General features: G+C 51.1%; 1 protein-coding gene across 6 annotated transcripts; it reads right to left on the bottom strand.

The window, feature by feature from the left end:
* Window positions 1–7344: 7344 nt before the first annotated feature.
* Window positions 7345–17666, bottom strand: LOC120394270. Of its 6 annotated transcripts, none has more exons than XM_039518506.1 (5): window positions 16032–16699; window positions 12689–12737; window positions 12389–12443; window positions 11505–11606; window positions 7345–9918 (listed from the first exon to the last, which is right to left on the bottom strand). In XM_039518506.1, exons 1-5 carry the CDS (start codon window positions 16197–16199, stop codon window positions 7974–7976), a joined length of 2319 nt encoding a protein of 772 aa, XP_039374440.1. In that variant the 5' UTR covers window positions 16200–16699; the 3' UTR covers window positions 7345–7973. The 6 variants fall into 6 exon arrangements, with proteins under 6 accessions (XP_039374440.1, XP_039374442.1, XP_039374443.1 ...); XM_039518508.1 differs by having other exon boundaries at window positions 11541–11606; XM_039518507.1 differs by lacking the exon at window positions 16032–16699 and adding an exon at window positions 17455–17666 and having other exon boundaries at window positions 7346–9918.

Below are 17666 nucleotides of genomic sequence, written 5' to 3'. Positions count from 1 at the left end.
GGCCTGAGTGAACCAAAGTTCTTCCATGTTGTGAACTTTAACCAGCCGAAACTGCTAACATCCAAAAAGCAAAAATTTGTAACTGTCAGCTTTCTTAGCTCGCAGCTGCAGTACAGCTCGAAACAGCAAAAGCGGTAGTGATACGGGGAGAATGGGGGAAAGTCTGCAGGCGTCTGTGTCATAAAGGCCAGAGATAAACATGTGAATGGAAAGGTTTCTAACAAGCTACAATTTATTGCTTAATGGATCTGCTGCAAGGGGAGGGAGGAAGGGGGAGACAGGGAGAAACAAAGGCCAGTACAGACAACTTGGAATATAAAAAGGGGAACTTGTTTTTATCAGTGCGCTTGATTTGAGATATTGCTTCTCCTAGTGCCTTTTCAAGATCTTGCATAAACTTGGTTTGCTTCTCCACCCTGGTGTGTTAATTAGTGCGACGACACCGGGCAACGAACCCTGCTGTTGCCCTCGGCCCTCTGGGCCGGCAACACACATACTCCAATTGGATGGCACTCCTCGGGTCTGTGGCAGATCTCGCCTTCTTTCGCTCTTTGGCTCTTCCTTCCTGCCCCAGCCCCTTCCTCGGGTCTTGTGTCTGCCAACTTGGAAATGCCAAACTCCATCTTTCCATCACCCCAGGAAAGCCCTGCCCTTATCTCCTAGGAAGTTTCTCTTCTGAGCCTTGTGCAAACCAAGTGCCCCATGGAGTACCCTGCTTTCCATCCGCTAGTATAAACATCTCTGGGGCATTTCACCCCACTGCTGCCTCCCTTCGATGTCTAACACCAGGTCAGCTTCCAAAACTTAGAGGGTTTGCTGTTCTCCTCCTCCATGGATTGTTGGCTTTATTCACACATGTAGCCAAAACATCTGTAAGGAAGAGACTTTGGCCCTGCATCTGCCTAGGAAGGATTGATTCTGAACCAGAGGAGGTCAAGTAGCAAATCCAGTGAGCTGTTCACACCATCAGTCTCGTCCAAGCCCCAGGCCCCGCTTTCATCTTGGAATCCGGGTTAAACGTCACACCCCAAGGAGAGTCTCTTATACGTCAGTCTCTGTGTCCCAGGACAACACGCCATTGTTCTCAGCCACTTTGGCCCATGCTTACCAGGCCCGCTGGATGGTAGGGAGATGGTGGAATTTGTGGGCCCTTCTGTTAGTGGGCCTGCTGGCAGGGTGGGATTCAGTAGCATGGGAACCGGAGGGAGTATAAGGGCCCTTCCATCAATCAAACCCTAACCCTGCCCCTTGGCCCCTAAACCCTGCCCCTTGACCTCTTAAGCCCCGACCATCTGTTACCGGAAGTCCCACCCATGGGGGATATTACTTCCGGGGTCGAGGCGGACACATGACCGGAAGCAAAGTGCGTCATGTGACCTCTCTAAGAACTCCTCCCACTGCCCTCTACCAATCAGGATGGGCTTTGCTCCTGTAGGCCCGCCCTGAGAGGAGATTTGGCGAATCAGGGGTGTTCTGGGGTGGGGTAACTCGTCCGGAAGTGGTTCGTGTGACCTCTCTAAGAACTCCTCCCGCTGCCCTCTACCAATCGCAATGGGTTTCAGCCACATAGGAGCACCCCAAGAGCAGGTTTGGCCAATCGGAGGTGTTCTGGGTTGGGATGACCCACCCAGAAGAGGGTAGTGTGACACCTCTAAGAATTCCTCCCAGCGCCTCTGCCAATCAGAGTGCAGCACCATCACCCCATAAGTCCCAGCGCCAGGGCAGAAGAGGCCTTCTTTTACCCAGAACGCGTGCTCTGGAGATCATGGAGACATGGACTCCTTCACCACCCCCGTGAGAACGTCAGACTTTGTTTTAGCCCCGAGGCCTTTGGACTTGTGTGGGAAAAGTGCTACATCAGCAAGAGTTGCGACGAGGGTCCTTTGACTCAGCCGTTGATAGATACACCGGAACCCGAAACCCAGACCCTCGTGAAGCACCCCAATGAGCGTGACCACCTCTCATTGTCTGCCCCCTAGAGGGGGAAGGCGAATGCAGCGGGAGTCTCTGTAGGACAAGGTGAACGGAAAAGATGTCACTCAGGTAAATGAATGAATAAGAAGTGATGGTTGATGATGGGGTCATAGGCAGAAGGTTTGTATAATTTTTGGTGGGGCCTAAAATGGTGGTGCCCCCCCGCTCCCGCCCTGTAAGCCGATATAAAAGGAAGCTACAACGCATCAGTGCTACAAGATTACAAGGGTCAATTAAAAGTGGAAAGTCAGAAGCAGCACTTGCCTACTTCAATATACAGTATTATATTTTGTTGCACCTGTTGTGATGAAGTGGGAATGTTCTTAATATTTTCTCTGAATACTGTGTGGGTGCCTCAGTTTCCCCTGCAAGATGCCAACTGAAGATGTTGGAGACAAAGAGATCAGGTGGCCTCCCTGTCCGGAAGAGACACAGAGGCCAGAGGAGGGAGTGTCAGTTTGGAGCTGGCTGGGGAAATGGGGAGAGACCCAGAACTTGGTTCTGGGCTCCCCACCCCCCAAGATGGACCTGACAGAGGGGTTCTGTTTTCTGTACCAACAAGCTCTGTTTAAACTGTGTTCCCATCATGTAATAAACCTTCTGTTTTACTGTCTGGCTGAGAGTCACATCTGACTGCGGAGTTGGGGTGCAAGGACCTCTGGTTGCCCCAGGACCAGCCTGGGCAGACTCGCTGTGGAAAGTGCATGATGTGGAAGGGGATGCTGAATGCTCCGAGGTCAGACCCAGGAAGGTGTAAGCTTCTTGCCCTGGAGACAGTATGCTCCAAGAGAGGAGGCTCCCCCAGAGTCCTGACTGGCTTTGTATGGAGTTGTTCCAAAGCATCACAGCATCCCCTTCCACACCGTGCACTTCCCAGAAGTCCGTACAGGCACTGACACTTCCTCCTCCGGCCTTTATCTCTTTTCCAGGCATTAGGAGGCCACCCGATCTCTCTGTTCTCCAACACCTTCAATTGGCACCTTGCAGGGGAAACTGATTTGGGAGAAATGAAGCAAAAGCTGCCCAAACCGAGTTTGAGCACTCCTGAATTTTGAGGTGTTCAAATCTGGAAGGCAGGTGCTGGGGGTGGGAGAGGGCTGTGGGCTCCATGGGGGAGCATGTCTGCAACTGTCTGGAGCTGCACGGAGCCAGACATGCTGGTCTGAATGGCAGTGTAAGCGGTTTGGGGGTTGGAGAAGAGGTAGAGGGTTCCGGGGGGCAGTCAAGGGACAAGGAGCAGGGGGGGTTGGGTGGGGCAGAGGTTCGGAGGGGCAGTCAGGGGACAGGCAGCAATTGGATAGGCATGGGAATCCAGGAGGTTTATCAAGGGACAGGTAGGAGGGTCCTGGGGAATTTGGGTGGGGTCTCAGGCGGGGGCAGTTGGGGACAAGGAGAAGGGAGGCTTAGATCGAGGCTGAGGTCCCGAGGGGCCGGTAGGGGCCGGGGTTTCGGGAGGGGGTCGTCGGGGGACAAGGACCAGTGGTGGTTAGGTAGGGGGGGGGGGTCCGGGGGGGCAGTTGGGGCAGGGGGCGGGGGTGGGGGCCATCAGCGGCCAGGGGCTGGGAGTCAAAGGGCTCTGGGCTGCTTGCAGCCGCTGGGAGCCCAGAGCTTTAAATCCCAGCCCCGGCCGGGAGGCAGCGGGCGCTGGGCTGCCTGCAACCGCGGGGAGCCCCGAGCCTCTTAAAGCCCAGCCACGGCCGGGAGTCAGAGGGCGCTGGGTTGCCCGCGGTGGCGGGGAGCCCAGAGCCCTCTGATTCCCGGCGGCGGCTGGGATTGAAAAGGCTCTGGGCTCCCCACGGTTGCAGGCAGCCCAGAGCCCTCTGACTCCCGGCTGTGGCTGGGATTTAAAAGGCTCTCGGCTGCCGGCAGTCCAGAGCAGGGGAGAAACCTAGCTCCAAATATTGCTGGAGCAGAACCCCTTACTGTGAATATTCCTGGGGCTAAAGCCCCAGGAGCCCATATAAGTTGGCACCCATGGATGGGGTGTAATGGGTTAGGACCCGTGGGGTTGCGTAAATCTAAAAACAAGCAGTGGAGGGCTTACACTGTTTCTTTTTCTGAAAATCTCTCAACAGCTCGATGTCTTTCTAGAGGCCTTTGAGAACTTACAGATCGGTAGCCCCGTGGGAGTAAATATATCATGCATCAGCTGTTTTTGCTCATGTCTGAGACACAGATCTCAAGAGGAAAATCCGGAAAAGGACAAAATGGAAGAATGAACCAGCTCAGACTCCCTTATGGCAGGGGTCGTGGTGTCCATTTTTACAGTCAGGCGGCTGTAAAAGTTCGTGTTAAAACAGGCGATTAATAAAACGTATTTAAATATGTCAATATGAATGTGTCCCCCTTCATATTTGTGTTAGTAAAAGTGGGTGCCAGTAACAGTCTTGTCTACACCGGCAGCTCTGTTAAAGAAAATATATTACACCCCCTGGGAAGTTGGGAGCTTCGGCGGGTGACCCTTCTTTTTCAAGTGGCCAAAAAGCCTCGTAAAATGCTTACACTTTACATAAACCGGCTCAAATACGTTTTAAAAGAAACAAGACCATTGGGTCAGATGTGGATGCGCAATGGCAGGCAGATTCGGTGAAGATGCATCGGTTCTCCAAATGCAACCTAGGTTTTAAGTCCATCTTAACAGTGATAGACATTCTATCCAAATCTGCCTGGGCCTTAGGCCTAAAAGACCAGACACGTGGTGAGGTATCCAAGGCCTTTAAAGCTATTTTCAGCAAAGGTCGCATGCCTCAAAAATTACAAACCGATCGGAGGAAAGAATTTTTAAACAAACCTTTAAGCAGATTGTTAAAGCGGCATGGAGTTCACCAGTTTGTTACTAATAAGGAAGTCAAAGCAGGGGTTGTAGAGGATGTGGAGATATTTTACAGCCCATATCACCTTTTGCTACATTTACGTGTTACCCGAGTTTATAAAGAGTTACAACCAGAGTTTTCACAGAACTGTACGTACCAGACCCGCTGATGTTAGCCCTTCAAATTCTCTGAAGGTGTGGAAAACGGTTTACAGAGATGGTTTTAAAATAAAACCGGTTGTTGCCTCTTTTAGAAAAGGCGACCATGTGAGACTATTTAAAACCAAAGGAGCTTTTCAAAAAGTTATGAACAGACATTTACTGATGAGATATTCCTTGGGCATGCCTAGCCTTGCTCAACGCGTGCTTCAACAAGCCCAGATGTGTATTTTGCAATGATTTTCATAGCCCTATTACCCAATAAAGCCCCCCAGGTGAGGGGATTAAAGACAATTGATGTTTGGGGTTTGTTTTTAAAAAATAAAAATGACCAATTCAGAAAAAAGGACACAGATTATTATTTTTTTAATAAAAATAATCGCTTGTGAGGTCCCCTAAATAATCCCCCAGAGGGGGATTCCAGTCACCCTCCCTTTTCACAAATATCACGAGTCAGTGTCGTGGTACAGGCACCGCTCTTGCAACCTATCTAGGAGGTTGTATAGTTCTAAGCGGGCATAAGCGGTGGTGAAACAGGCTATGAAGATGTTGGGATTGCCAGAGACAGAGTACTGGTCTTTTGCGAGCTTCCAAGACACACACGCGGTTTCATCGTCGATAAACTCGCAGGATGAAACCTCGTAACTGGGGGAAAACAGGTACTGAAAGAGTATCAGAGGGGCAGCCGTGTTAGTCTGGATCTGTAAAAGCAGCAAAGAGTCCTGTGGCACCTGATAGACTAACAGACGTATTGGAGCATGAGCTGTGGGTGAATACCCACTGCACTCCACTTTCAGGTACTGAAAGCGTTCATCAGGGTCTCTCACCATGCAGCTGTTGGGTAGGTTTGTTCTTTGGCCAAATTTACCCCACAGAGAATTTAAAAACAGTTTAGCCATTTGGCATTTAGGGTTTGTCAGTTGGACCGTGTGCTTGATTGTTTGTTTGAACAGTGTGAATTGGGAGGCTTTGTTCCAGGTGGGACCTGAGGCCCGACTGCTATAAAAAGGCAGTCAGCAGCGAAGCAGCTGAGCGGCGAACAGCAGAGGCTAACAGAGGGCGTTTGCCTGGGATCTGTCCGAGAGGAGGTCCGCTAAGTGCTGCATTGGGGGGCTGTGTTGGTGAGTATCTGAGTGTCTGTTGCCTTCTATGAGGAGATAACCGGCTCTGTGGATGAGGGGAAAGCTGTGGACGTGTTATTCCTTGACTTTAGCAAAGCTTTTGATACGGTCTCCCACAGTATTCTTGCCAGCAAGTTAAAGAAGTCTGAGCTGGATGAATGGACTATAAGCTGGATAGAAAGCTGGCTAGATCGTCGGGCTCAACGGGTAGTGATCAATGGCTCCATGTCTAGTTGGCAGCCGGTTTCAAGCGAAGTGCCCCAAGGGTCAGTCCTGGGGCCGGTTTTTTTCAATACCTTCATTAATGATCTGGAGGATGGTGTGGACTGCACCCTCAGCAAGTTTGCAGATGACAGTAAACTGGGAGGAGTGGTAGATACACTGGAGGATAGGGATAGGACACAGAGGGACCTAGACAAATTAGAGGACTGGGCCAAAAGAAACCTGATGAGGTTCAACAAGGACAAGTGCAGAGTCCTGCACTTAGGATGGAAGAATCCCATGCACTGCTACAGACTAGGGACCAAGTGGCTAGGCAGCAGTTCTGCAGAAAAGGATCTAGGGGTTACAGTGGACGAGAAGCTGGATATGAGTCAACAGTGTGCTCTTGTTGCCAAGAAGGCTAACGGCATTTTGGGCTTTATAAGTAGGGTCTTTCCAGCCCTCCTTTCTTTTAGACCCCCTGAGGATATAGCAGCCACCAGTATTCTGAACAAAGCATCATATTTTCCCCAAACACAAGACTATGGGGAAGCTGTGACGAGCTTATGGTGTTGGGAGAATGGTTTGTCAGTCCTTGGTTTTTTATTCACAACCCCTAGAGCGTGTGCTCCGGGTTTGTGAATATGGGCATTTTCGCACACACAGTTTTCTCAGGGCTTGGTGTGGTGGTGGCCGCTGAGGAACTGGAGTTGTGTTTGTGTGGTTGGTTCTCAAAGGCTTTGATAAAGGCATCATCGAGCTGTTGAGAGATTTTCAGAAAAGAAACAGTGTAAGCCCCCCACTGCTTGTTTTTAGATTTACACAACCCCGTGGTTCCTAACCCATTACACCCCATCATCAACCGTCACTTCTTAATCATTCATTTACCTGAGTGATGTATTTTCCATTCACCTTGTCCTCTGGCGACTCCCCCGAGCTGCGTTCGCCTTCCTCCTCTAGAGGAGCGGACAATGAGAGGTGGTCATGCTCATTGGGGTGCCTCACGAGGGTTTGGGTTTCGGGTTCCAGCGTATCCATCAACAGCTGAGTCAAAGGGCCTCGCCGCAACTTTCACTGATGTAGCGCTTTTCCCACACAAGTCCAAAGGCCTCGGGGCTAAAACAAAGTCTGACGTTCTCACGGGGGTGGTGAAGGAGTCCATGTCTCCATGATCTCCAGAGCACGTGTTCTGGGTAAAAGAGGGCCTCTTCTGCCTCGGTGCTGGGACTTACAGGGTGATGGTACTGCACTCTGACTGCAGAGGGCACTGGAAGGAGTTCTTAGAGGGGTCACAGGACCCGCTCCTGGGGGGGGTCACCCCGCCCTGGAACCCCCCGATTGGTCAAACCTGCTCTCAGGGCTGTCCTATGCAGCCAAAACTCATCACGATTGGTAGAGGGCAGTGGGAGAAGTTCTTAGAGGGGTCACACGAACCACTTCTGGACGGGTCACCCCGGCCCGGAACACCCCGATTGGTCAAATCTCCTCTTGAGGCGGGCCTACGGGGGCGAAACCCATCCTGATTGGTAGAGGGCAGTGGGAGGAGTTCTTAGAGGGGTCACATGACACACTTTGCTTCCGGTCATGTGTCCGCCATGGGTGGGACTTCCAGTGACAGGTGGTTGGGGCTTAAGGGGTCAAGGAGCGGGTTTGGAGGGGTCAAGGGGAGGGGTTAGTGTTTTATTGATGGTAGGGCCCTTATACTACTACCAGACACCCTTGGAGGCCCTTGCCTTCCCAAGGGGTGGCTTTGTAAATTTAGCATCAGGTGTTCTTGACCGAGAGTCCTTGGACATTTGGGACTTCACTTTGTTCTGAAGCTTATTGCAGGTTTTCTTGAGGCACATTAACATCCGTTTGAGAATTGTAACTTTGCTTCTTGAAGGGGATGATGTCCTAGCTCTAGAGGCCTTTGGTGACTTTGGGGGAGAACCGTCAGGACTCCCAGTTGTTTTCTCCCCAGCTTGCGAAAGCCCTGTTGTACTTGTAGCAATGGACACCATCTTTGGTTGCTTTCTGGGAGCCGTTTTCCCCATTCCATCCTGCATCTTTCTCCTGTCTGCTGGAAGGAGCCACACCACTGGAATCTTTTTGTGGTTGGATGATGCTGAGGAGTCTCCTGGAGTCCATCGCTGTGGGATTCCATGGGATCTTCTGGGCAAGTCAGCACCTGCAGAGCTAGCTGGTCTCTTCCGTCGAAGCTTACTGCACATCTTGCAGACACTAATTGGCAGCTGATCCCTGAAGAGCTGCGAATTCACAGTTCCATCGAGCCCATGTGGATCCATGTCGTCTCGAAGACCATGCAGCTCAGCAGATGTCTCCTCCTGAGTTTTCTTACCCTTCATCTTTCCTGGATATGTCTTATGGCACTGCTGGCAGACTGAGACCTGGCCCGCCAAGGGGCGGGAGCTGCTCAACATTTCCATCAGGTGCTTCAGCTGCAGGTCGTGTGCAGCCTGCCCAGCAATGAGAGAGTCAAGGGTGGATCTTGTTAGCTGCTCAGAGCCTGGGGCCTCTGGGGCAACCTGGTGGCTTTGGGGCCTGGGATGATCTGCCCTGCCCTCACCTGCCTGTGCCCCTGGCCCCAGACAAGAGCCTTTTCCCAAGAGAAACTTCCTCCCCATGTGCAGCTCTAGCTTCTCTTCAGTCCCTTTGGTGCCTCTCACACTGGTAAGGGGCTTTCTCAACTCGCTCCTATAGAGGTGGAGTGTGGCTGTGAGCGTCTTCTCTGCTATTGCCGTCTCTCTCACGAGGGGAGCATCTCTGTGCGACTCTCTCACCATCTTTGGGAATGCCTCCATTTGGATCTCTGAGCATTTCTGAGCAATGTGTTCCTGCAGCTTGACCACCACCGTGGGCACAAGCCTGGCCAGGATGGCATCAGGGGATGCCATGATCCTGTGGGCCTTTTGAGGCAGGGGTCCAGAGGGGCAGACACATGGCTCCTGGATCGCCTGTGCACGCTGAGGGCTGGTGTTGGATCTGAGGGGCTCCGGGACCTTTGCTGGAAATCCACATTTGGGCCGATCTGTGTCTAATATCAATTGCTGCTTGGTGTCCCGCTCACCCAGCAATGGCTCCCCCGGGATGGGGGTTTGTGGAGCTGGAGGCAGAAGAGCTGTGTGGGGTTTCTGGGGGCTGAGGGGTAAGCCCTGCTCATGCTGGAGTCTCTTTGTGTGCACGTGACAGTCCAGTTCCTCCAGGACTTCACAGCTTAGGAAAGGGACCCTGCTCATGTTGAACTTCACCCTGGGGTCTCTGTCCGGTGGGTGCAGAGCAGGGACGTTAGGGATCATCTTGGCCAGAGACGCTGTGTATGGGGTAGGAGCCCCCAATTGACTCTGCAGATGCTTCTGGCGGATGTTGAAGTCTAAGCCACGGATTGACGTCTGGTCCAGACCCATGGTCTGCTCTCGCCGGTCTCGTCTGCTGTGGGCAGGAGGCCTGGGGAGAGGCTGGGCTTGGATGGGATGAGCGGATCCTTCCCAGCCCCCGACAGGCATGATCTCCCCCGTGTGGCAGAGGGGCTCTGATTGAATCATGGCGGCTTCTCTCAGGGAAAAGGAGCTGGGACTCCAGAGGGGAGAGGTGGTGGATTCCCTAGAGGAGTAGGAGAACTGGCTCGTGGCAGATGTCGACACACTCGGCCTGTGGGAGAGAGCAGACAGGGACAGATGGGACATGGCTCTGCTGAGCAAAGGCAGGGCTTGGGCACAGTAGTGCAATGGGGCAGTGCCTAGGCATGCATTGCACACCACACCCCGACACAAGGACATCAGCTGGGTAACGAAGGACTGAGAGGGGGAACTGGCACTCATTTTATCTAGAACGATAACCCCTTCGTCACAGGCACATGTGCAGCACCTAGCACGATGGGGCCTTGAGCATGATCAGGGATCTACTGCTATTTGAATAGAAAGATTAGCTAACAACAATTGGTTTGGGGGAGGAAGACGTGAGCATGTGGGTGTAACCCTCGCCGGAGGATGTTGTGAAGGCCAAGACTATAAACTATAAAAGGAATTAGATAAATTCATCAATGGCTATTAGCTAAGGTGGGCAGGGATGGTGTCCCTAGTCTCTGTTTGTCTGAAGCTGGGAATGGGCGACAGGGGACGGATCATTTGATGATTCCCTGTTCTGGCCATTCCCTCTGCTGCACTGGCATTGGCCAGTTTTGGAAGACAGGATACTGGCCTAGATGAACCTTTGTCTGACCCAGTCTGGCTGTTCTTATGTTCTTACATTCTAACCCACTGGAAAACTGTCCTGTTCTAATGGCTGATACCCTAGAGGCTAACAACTTACTATTGCTCCCAGTTAATGGAGTTTCTCCGGTGGTGGAGGTCTGTGCTATGGTCCTGAAAGTCCTGGCTGATGACTCGTGTTTAGGGTGTATCACTGCTTGTCTGGTGCCTACTCTGGGGATGGGATTAGCTCTCGGTGTCAATGCCCCTTCCAATTGTCGCATGTGATCACTGTCACTCCCACAGTGACCCAGACAGTTTTCCTGTTCACTGCCCCGCCGGTCCATGCCATGCCCTCGGGGGCTGGTAGGGAAACCTGGGCCCACGCTTCACACTGGGCTCCAGGCCAGGGACCCTCAACCCAGCAGTTCTGGGCTTTCCTCTCCCAGCCTGGACTGCTTCCTACTACTCCTGGTTCCCCTCCTTGCTCTGGGTGCACCAGCTCCAAACACTCCCCCCTCTTCCCAGGGAGGGGCTGCCCTTTCCCAGCCGCAGCCCGTCTCTTGCCAGCTTCCTGGCTTTATAGGCCCCGTCTGTTCCTGCCAGCTGAGCCTGCTTGGAATCAATTCCCTGCTCCCCGGCTCTTCCTGCAGGTGCACCCTGTGGAGTTCATGGGCCTGCCTGGCCACCTGAGCCCCTTCCAGTGCTGTGTGGGGTGGACACCCCCTCGCAGGGTGTCACTGGATTGCTTTTTCCTTCAAACACAGCACGGGCAGGTTCTAGACAGTCGCCTGCTGGCAGATATTGCCCTACAGAAGGATTTGATCCTACTCACAACCCCAACTTGTAGTCTCTGCATTTAATTTCTGATCATCCCTCACCTCACTTTCACTGGTATCTCACCTTGGAAGCTAAAGCCTCTTAGGGGCTTTTTCCCTGTTATTTTAGGATCCTGGAGTGTCTGGTTTTCCCTGCTCCCTCCTCTCTACATTCACTCTCCTCTCCCACCCAGACCCCAGTCTGGTGCCCCCTGGTCAGTTGCCTTACGGTATCAGAACTTCATCCCGGTGTCTGGCCACGTACTGTAGATTCCTCTCAACCAGCCTGAGGCGCTGAGCCAAGCGGAGCTTCTCCGGGTGCACAGGGCAGCTTTGCAACAGAGTGAGCAGACAGCTGAGTGCAGGCCCTGCCCTCAGGCCCTCTTTTACCCAGAGGGGAGGCACCGAAAGGCTCCCTGTCCCATTCTCCACTGAGGCAGCCTCCTCCCCTGCAATACCCGGGCCTTGGATGTTCTGGTTTGGGGTTAGCTGGATTGGTTAGGTGAGCCCTGTATAGTGCCGAGGAGGTGAGAGTGTATCCTACTGGCAGCGTGTGTGTCATGTCCCGCCCACGGAAGCTAATCAACATATAGGATAACAGCCTACTATAGCTGCCAACTAATACAGCTACCTCTTCAGCTCTAAGGGGTGTTTTATGCTGCAGAGCTGAAGGTCCAGGGTTCAAATCCTGCTGGGGGACTGGAGAAGGGGCCGTTACACAAGTGCTGCTGGATCCCTTTCACCCTTCTCACTGTACCAGAAAGGCCAGCCTTCCTCCTGATCTGTCCACCTCACCTCCCCGGGGTGCACGGGGCTGCTCTAGGAAAACATTTTCTCCCCCTCTTGGGAGGGGAGGATGGTCCAGTCCAGTCGACACAATCTACCCCACCCCACCACTGCCCCAGGTTAAATGAACTGTATGATGCGTGGGGGTGGATTAGAGATGGCAACTTCTGCTGGGTGGGAATGAATTGCAGGAGTCTAAAGGAGAAGAGTTCCTTGCGTGGTACATAGGTCGGGGCAGGGGAGGGATTACTCGGGTGGGGATGAATTGCATGACGCTAAAGGAGAGGACTGACCCACTGCAGATTTATGGAGGGGGGCATTGCTTACCATGTCTCTAGGGATGCACCAGCCTCCTCCAGCTCTTCCTCACAGCACCCAAAAGCTGCCAGAAGTGAGACGTAAAGGAGACATTGAGCTGCTTGGGCACCCTCTGCTTCCTAGCACCCTAGAGCCCCAGATTTCAGGGGCAGCCTGGGAACGGAGCCCCAGCCAGTGCCTCTTCACGACTCTGGGCACGACTGTGCCTTCGCAGGAAGAGGGGAGGCAGGTGGGGGAACGGACCCTATTTCTCTGCTTTGCATGGGGCCTGAGTCTGCCACCGCAGCTGTGGGGTCAGGGGCTGCTTACCTTTTGGTTTCTGCTTTTTCTTTCGGTGTGTCCTCTTCCTCCGAAGAGCCTGCCACACACAGAGAAAGCAGCAGGGTTAGAAGAGAACTCCTCAATAAACCTGAGAGAACAATGAGCCAGAGGGGATTGCCATGTGGGGCCAGGGGGAAGTTTTTCTTTATGGAAGAGTATTGCACTATGAGGCCTCCTGGGTAGGCATTGTGCTTTCCTGTGATGCAGACAATGTAGGGCACACAGCACAACCCGTAACAGGGGTCACTGGAACAATCCAGGGGTTGGAGAAACAGGGATTGCTGGTACCCGGAGCCTGCAGAGTTTATAAGCATTGAAGGAGAGAGCCTGCAAAGTTCTCTCTCCTGCAGAGATGACAAAACTCAGCAGGTTTTAGGATTGCAGGGTATGCAACTAACCCCAGATACCATGCACGGAATTCAGACCTTGGGGGAGATATCCGACCTCTGGACAACAGTGTTTCCTAGATACATATTTAGGGAATGCATGCTATCGGGGTTTTATCTGCATGCATTTGGGATGGCCATGTTACTCCTGAGTGGTGAAGCCATGAATGGGTTATGCAAATGCACCCAAACAAGTGCTGATATAACCCCAATATCATCCTTAAACGGCAGCTCTTTTACACCAAACAACAACAACAACAGTTTGGCATGAGTTCAGCCCACTTGCCTGGGAGCTGCAAAGTTTCTTGACGGTAAACCGCACTGCTTGCAGCTTAACTAGCCAGGTATTCCTTTCACAGGCTAGATCTTTCTCGCCTGGGCTCAGCCCCTGTCCCCCTCCCCCACAGTTTAGTTCCTTTATTTCTCCAGGTGTTTTCAGCAGTCTTCCTTTTGGGGCAGCGAGGTGGTGGAGAAGAGCCTAGATTAACTCCCTTCCAAGCCTTAAATAGGATTTGGCTATGACAGGAATCCTTTGTCTCCCAGTTTGACCCCCCACGCCCTCCTAGTGGAAAAATACCGCCAGTCCCAAATGATGTCCATCTGAGGGAACTGAGATTGTTTAGTCCGCAGAAGAGAAGAATTGGGGGCGGCGGGGGGGGAAGGGGTATTTGATAGCCGCTTTCAACTACCTGAAAGGGGGTTCCAAAGAGGATGGATCTAGACTGTTCTCAGTGGTGGCAGATGACAGAACAAGGAGCAATGGTCTCAAGTTGAATGGGGGAGGTTTAGGTTGGATATTAGGAAAAAACTTTTTCACTAGAAGGTTGGTGAAGCACTGGAAGGGGTTACCTGGGGAGGTGGTGGAATCTCCTTCCTTAGAGGTTTTTAAGGGCAGGCTTGACAAAGCCCTGGCTGGGATGATTTAGTTGGGAATTGGTCCTGCTTTGAGCAGGGGGTTGGACTAGATACCTCCTGAGGTCCCTTCCAACCCTGGCCTTCTATGATTCTATGAGGTGACATGATCACATGACGCTGCAGTGTCAAAGCAGCATCCCCGGAAACTTCTCAGGAAGGAGGAAGATTAGTATCTTCCAAGTCCTATTGTCCTTCCTAATGGCCCATCCAGGCTGATTGCCCACTGTTTGGGGGCATTCCCCTGGTGCAAGCACTTTTGTAATTGATACAGAGCCCATATTCCTTGCTTCAGATACAGAAATGATACATCCATACAGATAGAATAATCCCGTTCAGTAAATCAGAACCTTTCCAATGATATCTCACATAACCCATCTTGCATAAAACATACCTTAGTTATGCCATATTCATAGAACAATATTTCTATGAAGAATATGGGGCGTAATGTCACAGGGGTGAAGAAGCATGTGGACAAGGGCGATCCAGTGGATATAGTGTGCCTGAACTTTCAGAAAGCCTTTAACAAGTTCCCTCATCAAAGGTTCTTAAGCAAAGTAAGTTGTCATGGGATAAGAGGGAAGGTCTTCACATGGACCAGTAACTGGTTTAAAGATAGGAAACCAAAAGTAGGAATAAATGGTGAGTTTATGAAGAGAGATAAATAGCAAGGTCCCCCAAGGATCTGTACTGGGACCAGAGTTGTTCAACATATGCATAAATGATCTAGAAAAGGGGGGAAACAGTGAAGTGGCCAGATTTGCAGATGATACAAAACTAAAGATAGTGAAATCCAAATCTGAATAGGCCCTCCTTGTTCCCAGATGTATAACTCTGTGTTGGGCTGTGTGAAAATGCATTTTGTTTGAATGGGCCCCATTTGCCAAACCAACTCTCCGGAACTCTCTGTATGACTGCCCTGTCCTCATCGTTATTTAACATTCTGCCAATCTTTGTGTCATCAGTACATTATTATCAGCAGCAATTTTGTATTTACTTCCAAGTCATTGAAAAAAAATGTTGAATAGCCTCAGACCTAGTACTGATCCCTGCAGAGCCCCATTAGAAAAACCCACATTCGAGGAGCCCTTTGACAATTACTTTTTAAGATCTGTCAGTTAGCCATTAGCCTGTTCTCAATCCCTTTAACCTGTGCTCCATTGATATTGTATAGTGCTGCTTTTTAATCCAAATGTCCTGCGGTAATTGTATGCATAAACAGGGGAATCTCAAGTTGGAGGAGAGAAGTTATTTTACCTCTGTATTTTGCACTGGTGCAACCAGTGCTGGAATCCTGTGTCCAGTTCTGGTGTCTAACATTCAAGAAGGATGTTGATAAATTGCAGAGGGTTCAGAGAAGAGCCATAAGAATGATTAAAGGATTAGAAAACATGCCTTGTAGTGATAGACTTTAGGAGCTCAGTCAATGTCGCTTAAAGAGGTTAAGGGTGGTTTGAGGAAAAGTCTATAAATACCTACCCAGGGAAGAAACAATTACAAATGGGCTCTTCAATCTAGCAGAGAAAGGTCTAACATGTCCAATAGCTGGAAGTTGAAACTAGACAAATTCAGACTGGAGAGAAGGCGTCCATTTTTAACAGTGAGAGGAATTAACCATTGGAACAATTGACCAAGATCATGGTGGATTGATTCTCCATCGCTGGCAATTTTTAAAATCAAGATTGGACATTTTAATAAAAGGTATGCAGTAGGCATTATTGTGTGGAAGTTCTTTGGCCTGCGTTAGACAGGAGGGTCAGACTAGAAGATCCCAATGGGCGAATCTTGCCTTGGAATCTATGAAAAACAACATCTTACACAAGTCTAAGTTTGTCACAACTATGTTTGACATGGCCCATTTTCCATAAAACGTTGTTAACCTGCTTTAAATATATTCCCGTCCTTTAATTCTTTATTGATTGATTCCCATATCAGTTTGATCCGAGCCTGCTGATTGAAAAATACTTATGTTTGGTTCCTGCATTCAGCTGGCATCAATCCAGCTTTTCTATCTCTCTAGGAGTCTCACTTACCTCAGATATGGCGAGCCTCAGCACAGCATAAAAGACAACAAAGAGCAGATAGAGGAGGAGTGAACTCATTTCCCCGGGCTCAGGCACTAAGACACTCTCAACACAGGCACTCTCAAAGCAGCAACAAGTACCCAGGCTACACCTGAGGGCAGGTTGCTGCTCTGACATCAGGCAGGCGCTGATGTCATCTCTAGGTCACAGTGGGGTTGGCCTCCTGCAATCTCCCTCTAGTCTGTGAGGTGTCAATGCTGTACTTAGATCAGGAGATGGGATGGGGCAACTGCCCAAGTGGGCTGAGCTCAGCATAAGGCAGGAGAGAGGGCATCAGGTTTCCCAGGAAAACCCTGGGTCCTTTCCGAGCTCTATGACTCTCAAGCCCTTAGGCAAGGGATATTGTTTCCCTACTTGTGGGAACTCCTAAAAGCCTTGTGACTGAGGCAGAATCTCCCAGCCTGAAGTGAGAAGCAGCCCTGAAGTGATTCTCTAGTGCTACCAGTGCAGAAAAACATTCATGGTATCACCAGCCCAAGCATTCCAACACCATGAGCTGGGCCCCACCAAAATCATGAGATTGGCTTCAAAATAATGAGATCTTCAAAAAACATTCATCTGGGGACCTCTTCATTTGCCTTCTGGTATCTGAGCCGCTAGGGTGCACTCAATTCATGTTCTCCAGCTTCTCTTTGCAACCACGGGGGCTTAAAATTGGCTAACAAATAAAATAAAATAAAATAAAGAGCAGAGATTCTCAGATAAATCACTTGACTCCAGCAGTGGGTGCTTTAAGAAAAGCACCCTATATCATAAGATAATAAAGAGCCCTAACTCCTATCTAACATGTTCAATCAGTAGATCTCAAAGCACGTTACAAAGGAGGTCTGTAGCATTAGCCCCCTTTTCGAGATGGGAAATTGAGGCACAGAGAAGAGCAGTGACTTGCCTACGGTCACCCAGGAAAACAATAGCAGAGCCAGGACTAGCACTTAAGTCTCCTGAGTTCCATCTAGTGCTCTATCCACTAGGCCACAATGCATTTGAAGTAAGGGGTCATAGTCAATACATTCCTGTAGCGGTTATTTTGGGCTCTTCCAATACCATTGTTATTGAAGTGAAGGGAAATAACTGGCCAGAGCCGGCTTAGTGCCAGGGGTGCCAGGAACCCTGGGACCACGAGGGAGAGCCCTGGCATTTTGAGCACTAGCCGGTGGTCGGAGCAGTAAGGAACAACCAATGAATGGAGCCACGAGCTCTGTCTGTTGCCCTGTCTCTCTCTGTGGATGTGCCCCGTCAGCCCAACAGGGCCTGGTCAGAACAGGGGCCCTCGGGCCCTCCCACCCTCCCTTCCATGGGGCTGTGTCCAGGCAAGCTCTGCTGAGAGCGCAGGACGGCTTGGGGCTGGCGGGGTTGGGGAGGGTCCTCCTACCATCCTGCGTCTCCAGGAGAAGCTGTGCTGCGTCGCCATGGCCACCCAGATGAACAGGACCAGAAGGACGCAGGTGTATATCACCCAGGAGCTGTGCCAGCAGGCACAGAACCAGCTCTGCAGGATCCCCACTCCAGCGTCAAACATGCTGGGAAGGACGGTCTGGACACGCACTGGGGATGGAGATGCTACACTCCCTGCTGCTGCTGCGG

This window comes from Mauremys reevesii, unplaced genomic scaffold (genome assembly GCF_016161935.1).
Source record: "Mauremys reevesii isolate NIE-2019 unplaced genomic scaffold, ASM1616193v1 Contig46, whole genome shotgun sequence".
Lineage (NCBI taxonomy): Eukaryota > Metazoa > Chordata > Testudines > Geoemydidae > Mauremys > Mauremys reevesii.
Note: the sequence above shows the minus strand (reverse complement) of the source record. Positions and strands in the feature narration are given on the sequence as shown.

Coding starts and splice junctions, on each gene's coding strand:
- LOC120394270 (XM_039518506.1), bottom strand. CDS start 16,199: ATGTCAGAGCAGCAACCTGCCCTCAGGTGTAGCCTGGGTACTTGTTGC. Junction 11,607..12,388: donor GGTGCATCCCTAGAGACATG/GTAAGCAATGCC, acceptor TCTGTTGCAAAG/CTGCCCTGTGCACCCGGAGA. Junction 9,919..11,504: donor CGGGATGAAGTTCTGATACC/GTAAGGCAACTG, acceptor TCTCTCCCACAG/GCCGAGTGTGTCGACATCTG.